Genomic DNA, 14,178 nt, shown 5'->3' with positions numbered 1-14,178 from the left:
TTTTTTTCTTTTTGTAAAGTCACATGAGTTTGTGACTGCTTGTCTGACAAAAACGGACTGTATCATAGTGATCTGTAATTCTGTGGGCTACCACATTGTACTAACCTCTGCAGCGCAGTAAAATCGTATAGTAAACATAAGAATTAAAGTTTTACAAAAAAAAATAAAAAATCTCCAAGTTGAAAAAATGCACCTTTTTTCCATTGAAAAAATGCTTTTCAAGGGAAAAAAAATTGAAAAAATAATCCCCTCTGTATATTTATCACCACATCCATAGCGACCCTAACACAATTATCATGTAAAAAATAAAAAATGCAAGTCGTCCTGCAAACATCAATCCCTCACATAGCTCAGTAGAAAGAAACATGATAAAGTTATGGGCCTTGGAATGCGGCGGTGCAAAAACATTTAGCTTTATTAAAAAGTTTTTTTTATTGTACAAAACTAGCAAAACTTAAAAGTAAATTTATGTATACTTGGTATCACTGTAATCATACTGACCCAGAGAATGAAGTAAACTTAGTGGCAGTATTGTTGTTGTCTTCCCCCCTATAATACTTCCATCCTTGGTGCCCCCAGTAAATGAAGTGCCCTCTTTAATGCCAGTTAGCGCCAGTTATATATAATGCCCTACCTTTGTTGACCCCAGTATATAATGCTCCCTCTTTGGTGCCTCCAGTAAGATGATGCCCCCCTTTTTAGTGCCAAGTATATATAATGCATCCCCTCTTGGTGCACCAGTAAATAATGCCCCCCTCTTTAATGGCAGTTATATATAATGCTTCTCCCCTGGTGCCCCCAGTAGATAATGCCACCCTCTTTAGTGGCAGTTGTATATAATGCCCCCCCCCCCCTTCCCGGTCTCCCCAGTAGATGATGACTCCCTTTTTAGTGTCAGTTTTATATAATGCTCCCCCCCCCTTGGTGCCCCCAGCAGGTGATGACTCTCTCTTTAGTGCCAGGTGTATATAATGATGCCCCCCTCTTTAGTGCCAGTTATACATAATGCTTCCATCCTTGGTGCCCCAAGTAGATGAAGCCCCCTCTTTAGTGCCAGTTAGCACCAGTTATATATATATTGCCCCCCTCTTGATGCCCCCAGTAGATGTTGACCTCCTCTTTAGTGTCCGCTATATATAATGCTACCCCCTTGGTGCCCCAGTAGATAATTATCCCCTTTTTAGTGCCAGATATACAATGCTCCTCCCTCCTAGGTGCCCCGCTCTGTAGTGCCTTGTGTATATATAATACTTCCCGCCCTCCCCTCCTTGCTGCTCCCAGTAGTGGTGACCTAGTGTAAAAAAAAAAAAAAAAACACACCTCACTCCCCCCGCAATATGTGATGCAGGCCACTGCCTGAGTTGTAGCATGTGATGCTGTGTCCTGATGACATCACCAATCTTGTGCCGGGTTTCGCACGATGACTTAATCACGCAAGACCCGACGCAGGAGGTCACAGTGATGTCATCACGACCTCTTGCGCCCGTCTACTGCCTCATGGCGGCCTGCAGCCTATGAGGCTGAGCAGCTGCAAAAGCAGCCGTGATTGTGCCCCCCATTATAGGTGGCACCATAGGCAGGCACCTACTCATCGTTCTGGCTCTGAGAGAATCAGTTGGGCAGCTTAGGCTGGGTACACATCATGTTTTTGCCCTATCTTTAACATAAATACTGGGGGAGAAAAGAATGCAAAAGCATAGCAGCATAGTACAATACGCTTTTCCATCCTGCACAGTCCAGCAAAAACATAAACATTTGTTTTTGTTTTGTGTTTTTTTTTTTTTACAGTGGAACTCCACTGTATGACATCCTTTGTATGACATCCTTCGGAGGCGTCTGTTTAACCTATATGTTTTATGTATGTTATTTTGTATACGTTAAACTTAAAGGGGTTGTCTCACTTCATCAAATATAATTTAATATGTAGAGAAAGTTAATACAAGGCACTTATTAATGTATTGTATTGTTTCCTTTGCTGGCTGGATGAATTTTTCCATCATATTATAAACTGCTCATTCCATGGTTACGACCACCCTGCAATCCATCGGTGATGGCCATGCTTTCACACTATAGAAAAAAAGCACCAGCCTATGTGAATTCCCATGTTCCCGTCCACCAAAGAGGTCAGAACTTTTTCCTATAGTGTGCAAGCACGGCCACCACTGATGGACTGCAGGGTGGTCATAACCCCTGGAAACGAGCAGTGTATGATGTGAGGGGAAAATAAATCAAGCCAGCAAATGAGGCAATATGGACGATCACAATACATTAGTAAGTGCCTTGTGTTACCGGTAATTTTGTCTACGTGATAATTGACATTTGCTCTAGTGAGACAACCAAAACATGATGTGAACTCAGCCTTAGTCTGGGATGTTGATGGTGGGATTGTTCGTACAAACGATTGATCCCACAGATGACTGATCTTCCTTCTGGTGTCTGATCATTGTCCTGTGTATGGCCGGCTTAAAGAGGTTAGGAGTTTTCCACCTTTTAGATATGGATGTCTGCACTGGGTATTTGGAGTTTGTTCCAGGAAATTTAGCACAGAATGTTGCACCTAAAAAGGTGTTGAAAGGTGGACGTTCACTTTAGTTTGTGGGGTACGGGGCTATGGCAGTTTATTGTTTTATGATGAAGAAAGGTTGCGATCACCGTAATAAAACATAAAAAAGTAGAAAATTGCTTTAGTGAAGTTACCAATTTGTGGATTCTTCCTCATTTACTGTAAATGAGCAGCAGTTTTACACAAAGTGATGGGGGTGGATTTATATTTTTTCTAGGCGTTCCCTATTCATTTGTTGTGCTCATGTTATTTGTATGTCACTATTAAAACACAAGAAATATTAATGCAGCTTTGATATGTTCTGGATATAGGATTGTAATCCATTCTTGCTCTTTTCAGGGATGATGCAATGTGTTATTGCTGTAGCTGATAAAGTATTTGATGCCTTTTTAGCAGTGATGGCTGATAAGGTAGGAGATATGGCTTCTAAACTCTCTTATATGAAAGTCAAGCGCTGTATTTTATTTTTTTACTCGTTTGACCAACAGCTATTTCTCCCAACCCCCATACGCATGCATGCTTTGCTGAGTCTGTGTGCTCTGAATGGGGAGAGGGAACTAAAGGCCCCTTTACAGGGGCTGACTCAACAGGCAATTATTGTGAGTGATCCCATCATTCCCTTTAATTGTCTGCTTGGCAGAGGAGGTGAGAGCTGCATTTACATGCAGCAATCATCTCCTCTCTATGGGGATGAGCAATCGCTACTGTGATCATTTGCCCCCATATACACTGCGTGCAGAATTATTAGGCAAATGAGTATTTTGACCACATCATCCTCTTTATGCATGTTGTCTTACTCCAAGCTGTATAGGCTCGAAAGCCTTTTACCAATTAAGCATATTAGGTGATGTGCATCTCTGTAATGAGAAGGGGTGTGGTCTAATGACATCAACACCCTATATTAGGTGTCCATAATTATTAGGCAACTTCCTTTCCTTTGGCAAAATGGGTCAAAAGAAGGACTTGACAGGCTCAGAAAAGTCAAAAATAGTGAGATATCTTGCAGAGGGATGCAGCACTCTTAAAATTGCAAAGCTTCTGAAGCGTGATCATCGAACAATCAAGCGTTTCATTCAAAATAGTCAACAGGGTCGCAAGAAGCGTGTGGAAAAACCAAGGCGCAAAATAACTGCCCATGAACTGAGAAAAGTCAAGTGTGCAGCTGCCAAGATGCCACTTGCCACCAGTTTGGCCATATTTCAGAGCTGCAACATCACTGGAGTGCCCAAAAGCACAAGGTGTGCAATACTCAGAGACATGGCCAAGGTAAGAAAGGCTGAAAGACGACCACCAATGAACAAGACACACAAGCTGAAACGTCAAGACTGATTTTTCTAAGGTTTTATGGACTGATGAAATGAGAGTGAGTCTTGATGGGCCAGATGGATGGGCCCGTGGCTGGATTGGTAAAGGGCAGAGAGCTCCAGTCCGACTCAGACGCCAGCAAGGTGGAGGTGGAGTACTGGTTTGGGCTGGTATCATCAAAGATGAGCTTGTGGGGCCTTTTCGGGTTGAGGATGGAGTCAAGCTCAACTCCCAGTCCTACTGCCAGTTTCTGGAAGACACCTTCTTCAAGCAGTGGTACAGGAAGAAGTCTGCATCCTTCAAGAAAAACATGATTTTCATGCAGGACAATGCTCCATCACACGCGTCCAAGTACTCCACAGCGTGGCTGGCAAGAAAGGGTATAAAAGAAGAAAATCTAATGACATGGCCTCCTTGTTCACCTGATCTGAACCCCATTGAGAACCTGTGGTCCATCATCAAATGTGAGATTTACAAGGAGGGAAAACAGTACACCTCTCTGAACAGTGTCTGGGAGGCTGTGGTTGCTGCTGCACGCAATGTTGATGGTGAACAGATCAAAACACTGACAGAATCCATGGATGGCAGGCTTTTGAGTGTCCTTGCAAAGAAAGGTGGCTATATTGGTCACTGATTTGTTTTTGTTTTGTTTTTGAATGTCAGAAATGTATATTTGTGAATGTTGAGATGTTATATTGGTTTCACTGGTAAAAATAAATAATTGAAATGGGTATATATTTGTTTTTTGTTAAGTTGCCTAATAATTATGCACAGTAATAGTCACCTGCACACACAGATATCCCCCTAAAATAGCTAAAACTAAAAACAAACTAAAAACTACTTCCAAAAATATTCAGCTTTGATATTAATGAGTTTTTTGGGTTCATTGAGAACATGGTTGTTCAATAATAAAATTAATCCTCAAAAATACAACTTGCCTAATAATTCTGCACTCCCTGTATAGTCATTTGGCAAGATTTATCAAACTGGTGTAGCAACCAATCAGATTCCACCTTTCATTTTTCACAGCTCCTTTGGAAAATCAAAGGTGGAATCTGATTTGTTGCTATGGGCAACTAAGTCAGTTCTACTTTACACCAGTTTGATAAATTGTTTATCCCATTGATTTTACAACTCTCAGAATGCCTGGACAGCCTGCCCTACAGCTATCAGCCTACAGCATGGCATGATGGGAGTTGTGGTTTTACAACAGCTGGAGGGCCGCAGGTTGAGCATGCCTGCTTTAAAGGGACACAAAACCTAAAAATACATTGAGTGCATGAGATATTCCTAATTAAGTTTAAATGGAAGCTATTTGACTCCACTATTAAACACTCTGTTCTCTTATACATTGTGTGAACTAAACAAAAGTCTTCTATTTGTGTAACAGTGTTTTAATTCTACACTAAATTCTGCCGCTCTTTGGCAGCATGTATAATTGTGCTATGTCCCATGCCAGCTGAAGGTATGTATCATAATGCTGGCACACATACACGGTTAGTGGAGGTTCACATGGTGGGTTATTGCAGCAGAAAACACTGTAAACTCCACAGACATGCCTGTAGTTTAGCACCACTGAGTGGAGCTAATCTCTGAGCAGACACCCGCTGAAGGCTATGTACACCTTTGGGGGCAATTTTTTATTTATTATTGCATTGTACTTCTTTTGAGCTAAAAATATTTTTTCAGTTGGTCTTTATAAAAAATTTGGAATCTTTTCCCGGCGCCTTCCCAACGGCACTCAACAGTAAGGAAGGGGGTGTCCCCGCCCAGGGCCGGCTCCAGGTTCATGTGGGCCCTTGGGCGATAAATCCCAGTGGGCCCCCATGAGGCATTTTTTTACATTGACATGTCCCCCTGTGGCTCCTACACGGTATAATGACCCCCAGTGGCCCCTATACAGTATAATGACTACTAGTGGCCCTTCACACAGTATAATGAACCCCCAATTCCCCCCCCCACTGTATAATGACCACCTGTGGCCCTGCATTCAGAATAATAACCCCCAGTCGTCCCCATTTAGAATAATGACCCCCAGTAGCCCCCACACTGGGGGAATACTGTATGGAGGGGGCTCTGGGGGTATTTATACTGAATGGAGGGTCATTGGTGATCATTACTAAATGGGGGACACTGGGGGTCATTATACTATGTAAAGGGCCCTCACAGTATAATGACCCCACAGTGGCCCTCCATTCAGAATAATGACCCCCAGTCGCCCCCACACTGGGGGTTATACTGTATAGAGGGGGCACGAGGGGTTATTATATTTAATGGGGGCTCTGGTGGTCATTATGCTAAATGGAGGGTCAATGGGGATCATTATACTAAATGGGGGGCACTGGGAGTCATTATACTGTGTAAGGGACCCTCACAGTGTGATGAATGACCCCCCAGTGGCCCCCTCACATACCTATCATTGCAGGGGAGCTGGTGGTCCTGTCATTCACTAACTGCAGCTCCCAGCTCCCCACATGAACCTGGAGCCGGCCCTGAATGCCCCCCAGTAGCCCCCACACGGGGGGAATACTGTATGGAGGGGGCTCTGGGGGTCATTATACTGAATGGAGGGTCATTGGTGATCATTATACTAAATGGGGGACACTGGGGGTCATTATACTATGTAAAGGGCCCTCACAGTATAATGACCCCACAGTGACCCTCCATTCAGAATAATGACCCCCAGTCGCCCCCACACTGGGGGTTATACTGTATGGAGGGGGCACGAGGGGTTATTATATTTAATGGGGGATCTGGTGGTCATTATGCTAAATGGAGGGTCAATGGGGATCATTATACTAAATGGGGGGCACTGGGAGTCATTATACTGTGTAAGGGACCCTCACAGTGTGATGAATGACCCCCAGTGGCCCCCTCACATACCTATCATTGCAGGGGAGCTGGTGGTCCTGTTATTCACTAATCGCAGCTCCCTGCGCTCCTTCTCTCCTCCGGCCCGCTGCAGCAGTGAGCCAGGCCTGGAGGAGAGAAGGAGATGTGCAGTGATGGAGCTAGAACTGACTGGGCCCCACAGCGAAATTTAGTACGCCCCCCTCCCCCCCAATGTGTGTTCACATTACGTTTTTCCTATCGGTTTGATGTATACACATGTGCAGCACTCCACGTTTTTGTATCCTGCAGAGTCAAGTAAAAAATGCATACGTTAACGTATATGTTTTTTCTACCATGGAACTGTATGGTGAACGGACGCCACTGTACGGCATCAGTCTGAGGCATCTGGTAACGCATACATTTTCAGTATGCATTAAATGGATGTCAAAAATGTGATGTGAACCCAGCCCTAGTGTCATAATAAGCCCCAGTACACAGCGGAGCAGCATGGAGGAGAGGGGAGGCCGCCATGTACTGACAGAGCGCTACCTGGTCCTGGTGGTCAGGGATAAGGACTGTGTTTCCCAAGGATCATTTTCTACTGGAAAATACAGGGCACAGTATAATACACTAGAATCTATATAATATAAAGATATTAGCCCCACCCCCCGAATAATCATACGATTAGGGGGTCATTTATTATATAGAAATACGTCTATATTAGGCGTATTTCTGACACAGATGTGGCGCAAAGGTCCTTAACACCGCAATCTGTATCTTTTCCCGCTCATGCCAGGTCTAAAAAAAGTGGTGTGGGCAGAAAGGGATACAGTTATGGCCATCCAGTTATTGGATACCACCGCCATATAGTGATAACACCGCCATATAGTGATAACACCGCCATATAGTGATAACACCGCCATACAAGGATAAAACCACCATACAGTGACCGGATAAAAGGGTATAAGAGGGCACAGTACAGGGAATGACTATGGGCACTGCACAGAGTGTGGTAAGAGGGCACAATGCAGGGTATAAAGGGGCTCAGTACGGGGTGGGGGGCACAGTCACATGACCCTGTGATGTTAGAAGGTCCTTATGGTGAATGCGGTTCAGATGCCACCATAATGAGAGGCAGAGGAGTGAGACAGGGGCCCGGGGCCCTGGATGGACAGGAGGGGTGGACACAGCAAGTAGGTTGAAGGGGCTCTGAGGGGGATTCATACAAGTAGTGGCAGGAGGTCTGTGCAGGGCAGCAATAGGAGATAGGAGGGTGGGACAGGAGCCCTGGATACATAAGGGAGGAAAGGAGACAGCAGGGGCTCCATAAGGGTGATATAGGACAGGATATGGGGGGGGGGCAGGTGTCATGGAGGCAAACTGCTTAATAAAACAGTAACACAACTAAATAGAATGAAGCAGCAGTGTCCCCCCCTTTCCTTCTGTCCCACAGAGAAGAGACAGTCACAGTGCAGACTCACAGACTGTCTCCACACTTCTCTGCTCCAGCTCCAGCCGTGCGGTCTCTCTCCAGTCTCCTCAGGCAGCGTGTGTCCTGTGTAGAGGGGGCGTGTCCTGAGTCTCTGCAGCTCAGAGGGCCCACCAGAGGGGTACTGCGTATGTGAAATGACAGCAGTGAGAGCTCCCATCTGTATTGATGGAAGTGCTCATAGCAGCTCAGTGGGCCCCCTCAGGAGCATTGGGCCCCGGCACTTGCCCGGGGATGCCGGGTTATGACGCCGGCCCTGTCCCCGCCCCAGGACAGGAAACAACACGGAAGCTTGAAGCTTAAAAGGCCTCCTCTCCTTACCTAAGTCAATGTTGTTTCCTGTCCCCGGGTCGCACGGAAGCTCCTCCAGATGCGTTCCAGGAACCTAGCGTTGGTGCACGGTCTGGTCTTTTCCCCAGTCTGGGAGGACCGTGCACGGGATAGGGAGCCTCGGGAACGGATTGGCCTCCCTTCTCCATCCTTGGCTTAAAGAGGACCTTTCACTAGAATAAAACATCTAAACTAACTATACAGACATGTAGAGCGGCGCCCAGGGATCCGCCTGCACTTACTGTCTTACCTGGGCGCCGCTCCGTTCTCCCGTTATAGCCTCCGGTATCTTCATAGTTAGGCTCCACCCAGGGGAACCTGCCGGCGTCTCATTCTTCCATGCTGTAGCGCTGGCCAGTCACAGTGCTCAGCTCATAGCCTGAGAGCTTTTTTTTCTCTCAGGTTATGAGCTGAGCACTGCGATTGGCCAGCGCTACAGCATGGAAGAATGAGACGCCGGCAGGTTCCCCTGGGTGGAGCCTAACTATGAAGATACCGGAGGCTATAACGGGAGAACGGAGCGGCGCCCAGGTATAACAGTAAGTGCAGGCGGATCCCTGGGCGCCGCTCTACATGTCTGTATAGTTAGTTTAGATGTTTTATTCTAGTGAAAGGTCCTCTTTAAGTCCTTCCTTGTAAGGCAGCCCCGGGCTCAAATCGCTTGCTCCCTGAAGCGGAGCAAGGAGTAAGCAAGTGGCGTCTGGGGGCGGAGTCTCCCCGTGTCCGGCGGGGAGAGATTTCCCATTGGCAGAGCGGCAGCGCATGCGTAATGACGTCCGTGACGTCACGCTATGCCGGCATTCAAATAAGACCGGGAACCTGCCGTTTTCTTACCTGTGGTGTTCCAGGTCTGGGATGTCGGCTCCTATCGAGGTAGACGCTGCCCGCAAGCCAATGGATCCAGCCATAGTCGCCCTTAGCCCGGTAAGCCTCCTCTCTATGTCTGGATTATACTCTTTCACCCTGGGTGCCTCGTGCTGGAGGAAATCTCTTATATTGCCATTTAACCCCCTGCCCTTAGGGCAGAGAAACCTCCATTTCCAAGGCACCAGCATCTGAATAAAACCGCAAAAATGTGCAATTTGCCGCAAATCCTTTGTCTCTAAAGGCAAAAGATCATTATGTTCAAAGTGAACTGAGAAAATTGTGTCAGAAGAATTCCCTTCCATTCTGGAATCTATGCGCAATATTATTAAGGAAGAAGTGAATGCAGCAGTAGAATCCAGGCTGCCGCCTTCATCCCCCCAGGCCTCTACTTCCCGTAGATCTCTTGCATCCTGTTATGGGCCGGAGTTAGACGACGGAGAGAATACCTCCAGTGATAATTCTGACTCTTCAGAAGACGAATCGGGAAGGCCTTTATTTCTCCCAGAGGACACCCAGAGTCTCTTAAAAACTATAAGAGCCACTATGAACCTGGAAGATACCAAGGAAAGTGTTTCCTTACAGGACCAGATGTTCCAAGGTCTGGGGGAGAGGAAAAGGCGGGTATTTCCAGTACACAATAATATAAAATCACTCATATCCAGAGAGTGGAAGGACCCTGAAAAGCGTACGCCTATTTCAGGTTCCTTTAAAAGAAAGTACCCGTTTGCTGTGTCTGATTCCAGCCTTTGGGACAAAACCCCCAAAATTGATGGGCCTGTGGCTCGAATTTCAAAGAAATCCTCACTACCATTTGAAGACATAGATATACTACGGGAGTATCTCAGCCACCTGTACCGCAAGATCCTTATCTGTGTGGTTATCTCAACTAGAAGATCATTTGGCCGCAGGCACCCCCAGAGAAGAGATCATAGCTTCCCTTTCTGTACTCAAACAAGCCTCAAATTTCCTAGTGGATGCCTCAGCTGACTTGGTAAAGCTTTCCGCAAGATCCGCAGCTATATCAAATTCCACCCGCAGAGCTGTATGGCTCCAATCCTGGTCAGGTGATACAGGTTAAAAAAATTGCCTTTGCTCAATCCCTTGTGTGGGGGATAGACTTTTCAGATCTGTCCTGGACGACATATTGGAAAAAGCGTCCGACAAGAAAAAAGGTTTCCCTTCAGAGCCAAAATATTTCCACCAGAGACGGTCCTTTCGTTCCCAAAACAAGTCCAGAGGGGACCAAAAAAGGAGAGAATCCTCAGGAAGATGGCAGGCTTCAAAAGGAAGAGGAAAGGGGTTCCTTTTCAATCCAGATAAATCATCCAAATCCTCCCAATGACGCCAAAGGTCAGGTAGGGGCAATACTGAGAAATTTCGCCCCAAGCTGGGAAAAAATCTGCACTTGCCTCCATTCAAGAAGGTTTCAGACTAGAATTCGATTCTTACCCACCGCAGCATTTTGTTATAAACAATCCATTACCCAGAAGAGAAGAACAACTGTGTCTGGAATCCGAAATATTGAGCCTGATCTAAAAAGAAGTCTTGCTTCCTGTTCCAAAGCACCAACATCAACAGGGATTTTATTCCCCTGTTTTTTTGGACCAAAAACCAGGAGGTTCCTTCAGGCTAATCATAAACCTGAAAAATCTAAACAAATCCTTGACCTACAAGAGGTTCAAGATGGAAACCATCAGATCGACAGAAAATCTTCTGCCTCAATTTTGTTACATGGTAACTATGGACCTGCAAGATGCCTACTACCATGTTCCCATATCTGAAGATCATCAAAAATTCCTCAGAATTGCAGTCTTTTTAAGAGGCCACCTCAGTCATTTTCAGTTTCAGGCTCTCCCCTTTGGCCTAGCATCGGTGCCAAGAATTTTTACGAAAGTTATTGCAGAGGTAACTGCTCATCTGCATCTATGAGGTATCTTAATTGTCCCATACCTGGACGATTTTTTAATTGCCGCAGACTCAGAAGACCGTCTCATCTCCCATCTAAATATGGTCCAGGCTACCTTCTCAGATCTGGGATGGGTAATAAATTAAAAAAAAATCTGATTTCTCTCCTTCTCAGCGAAAAGTTTTTTTTAGGAGGCCTTCTCGACTCCCGCTCACTAATGTCCTTTCTCCCCGAAGAAAAGCAGACAGCCCTGTATCAAAAAGTAAGTCGTTTCTGCGATTTAAGAACCACGACCATCAGGGATGTCCTGACCTTATTGGGATCACTAACAGCAACAATTCCTGCAGTTAGGTGGGCGCAAAGCCACTCCAGAATGCTACAGGCTTTCCTACTGGATACATGGAACGGCGAGAAAGGTACCTTAGACAAAAGAATCATTATTCCCCCCCCCCTTCCCCCCCCATGTGAAGTACTCTCTGGCCTGGTGGAAAATAAAGAAGAATCTACAACTGGGAGTATTTTGGCGTCAGGAAGATCAGCTCGTGATAATTTACTACAGACGCCAGCAGTCGAGGCTGGGGAGGTCATACCCAACAGTTGGTGGTTCAGGGCATCTGGGACCATTCTATGGCAGACGCCTCTTCAAATTTAAGAGAACTAACAGCGGTTCACAAGGTCCTTCTAGCACTCAAAGCAAAAAGGCCTTTTGGTCACATAAAGGTCCTCTCGGACAATACTACCACTGTGGCCTATCTAAACAAACAGGGCGGTACCCGAAACAAAGCTCTGGCATCGATAACAAGAAAAATATTTCTATGGGCAGAGAGCCACCTGCTTTCTCTTATGGCGGTTCACCTAAAAGGGAGCAACAATTTAATAGCAGACTACCTCAGCAGGCAAACTCTGAAGGAGGGCGAATGGTCCTTAAACACCAAGGTATTTCTTCAGATCACGGAGAAATGGGGCATGCCCATCATAGACCTGTTCGCCAACAAAGTCAACCGGAAAGTGGTACTGTTCGGTTCCCTATCTCCTCAGGACCATCCGGATATCTTAAACGCCCTGTCTTGCCCTTGGCCTCAGGGACTCCTGTACGCATTTCCTCCCTTCAGCCTGATTCCGAGGACCTTGATGAAGGTGGTAGATGAAAATGCACAAATAATTTTGATTGCTCCTTACTGGCCCAGAAGGGCATGGTTTCCGCTGCTTCGGAGCCTATCGTCCGGAATATCCTGGACTCTTCCCGTGAGTCCAGGTCTCTTACATCAAGGCCCGGTGCCTCATCCCAGAGGTCGCTCATCTGAGATTGACTGCCTGGAAATTGAGCGGCTAAGTCTGAAGAACAAAGGTCTCTCTGACGCGGTAATATCCACCTTATTGAAAAGCAGAAAGAAAATAACCTCTAGAATATACCTCAGGGCTTGGAAGGCCTTTTTATTGTTTGCGGGATATGAAATTCACCAGGAAGCCTTAGAGAATATCCCTAAAATACTGGATTTTCTACAGTCGGGCCTGGAGAAAGGTCTCAAGCCTTTCACTCTTAAGGTCCAGATTACGGCTCTAGGGGTCTTCCTGGACACTAAGTGATCGGAGCACCCCTTAATCAAACGTTTCATTAAGGGGGCGATCAGAGACTCTCCTACTATCTGTGCTTCTGTCCCTCCTTGGGACTTAGATTTAGTCCTCTCGGTCTTGATGAATCCTCCTTTCGAGCCCATTGAGGAAATCTCCCTGAAGCTTCTGACTCTGAAGACTACCTTCCTTCTTGCAATTACTACAGCCAGAAGAATTGGGGAAATCCAGGCTTTCTCCTGCCGTTCTCCTTATCTGCAGATTCTTGACGATCGCATCATATTGAAGCACTGCCCGTCCTTTCTTCCAAAGGTGGTATCTAGTTTCCACTGTAACCTAGAAATTACCTTACCATCATTTTGTGCCAAGCCTTCATCGGATCAAGAGCATAACTTTCATAACTTAGATGTAAGACGATGCGTCCTGGCTTATCTAAAATATTCTGATTAAATTCAGGAATTCAGACCATCTCCTTGTCCAGTACCAAGGGCCTAATAAAGGTAAAGCAGCCAGTAAAGCTTCAATTGCCAGATGGATCAGGGACACTATCTCCTTATGTTATACTCAGCAGAATCAAGATCCTCCAGCAGGCCTTAAAGCCCACTCAACAAGAGAACCGTGTCAGCTTCTTGGGCTGAATCTGCCTCCGTCTCTATCGAACAGATCTGTAGAGCAGCAGCATGGGCAAATCCAATGACTTTCTTCAAACATTATAAATTAGACGTGGTCCATAACCAGGACCTCTCTTTTGGACGCAAAATCCTTTTTGCAGTGGTCCCCCCCCCCCCCCCCCCCCCCTCCCTAGATTTATTCCTCTGTAAATCCTCCTGTTGAGTGCCGTTGAGGAGGCGCTGGGAAAAGGGTTAATTACGCTTACCGGTAATTGGATTTTCCAATAGCCTCCCCAACGGCACTGGGATTTCCCTCCCTTATGCAATTTTTTCTGAATGTCTTGTGGTTTGTATATGAATTAATATATAAATCTTTTTGTTTGGCATCTCTACAGTGTACTCTGTTATTTACTGACTTAGGTAAGGAGAGGAGGCCTTTTAAGCTTCAAGCTTCCGTATTGTTTCCTGTCCCGGGGCGGGGTCACCCCCCTTCCCTACTGTTCAGTGCCGTTGGGGAGGCTATTGGAAAATCTAATTACCGGTAAGAGTAATTAACCCTTTTTTTGTGTACATAGATGAAATGCTATAGTGGCAGCTTGTGGATTTTCTGTCTTTTCCGTCATTTGGGGAGCTGACAGGCTCCTTATCTCTGCTCTATTACATTATAAACACTCATTATAGCTCAGTTCTTATCTTACTGATA

At 45.8% G+C, this 14,178-nt stretch overlaps 1 protein-coding gene across 1 annotated transcript in view; it reads left to right on the top strand.

Moving 5' to 3' along the window:
* Positions 1–14,178, top strand: part of PI4KA (phosphatidylinositol 4-kinase alpha) — a 171,429-nt gene that overhangs the window by 98,832 nt on the left and 58,419 nt on the right. Inside the window, 1 exon segment of the mRNA XM_040416365.1 lies at positions 2,903–2,973. Coding sequence (XP_040272299.1) covers positions 2,903–2,973 — 71 coding nt within the window.

Source organism: Bufo bufo, chromosome 2, assembly GCF_905171765.1.
Source record: "Bufo bufo chromosome 2, aBufBuf1.1, whole genome shotgun sequence".
Classification (NCBI taxonomy): Eukaryota; Metazoa; Chordata; class Amphibia; order Anura; family Bufonidae; genus Bufo; species Bufo bufo.
The sequence above is the reverse complement of the archived record's forward strand: the minus strand, read 5'-3'. Positions and strand labels throughout refer to the sequence as shown.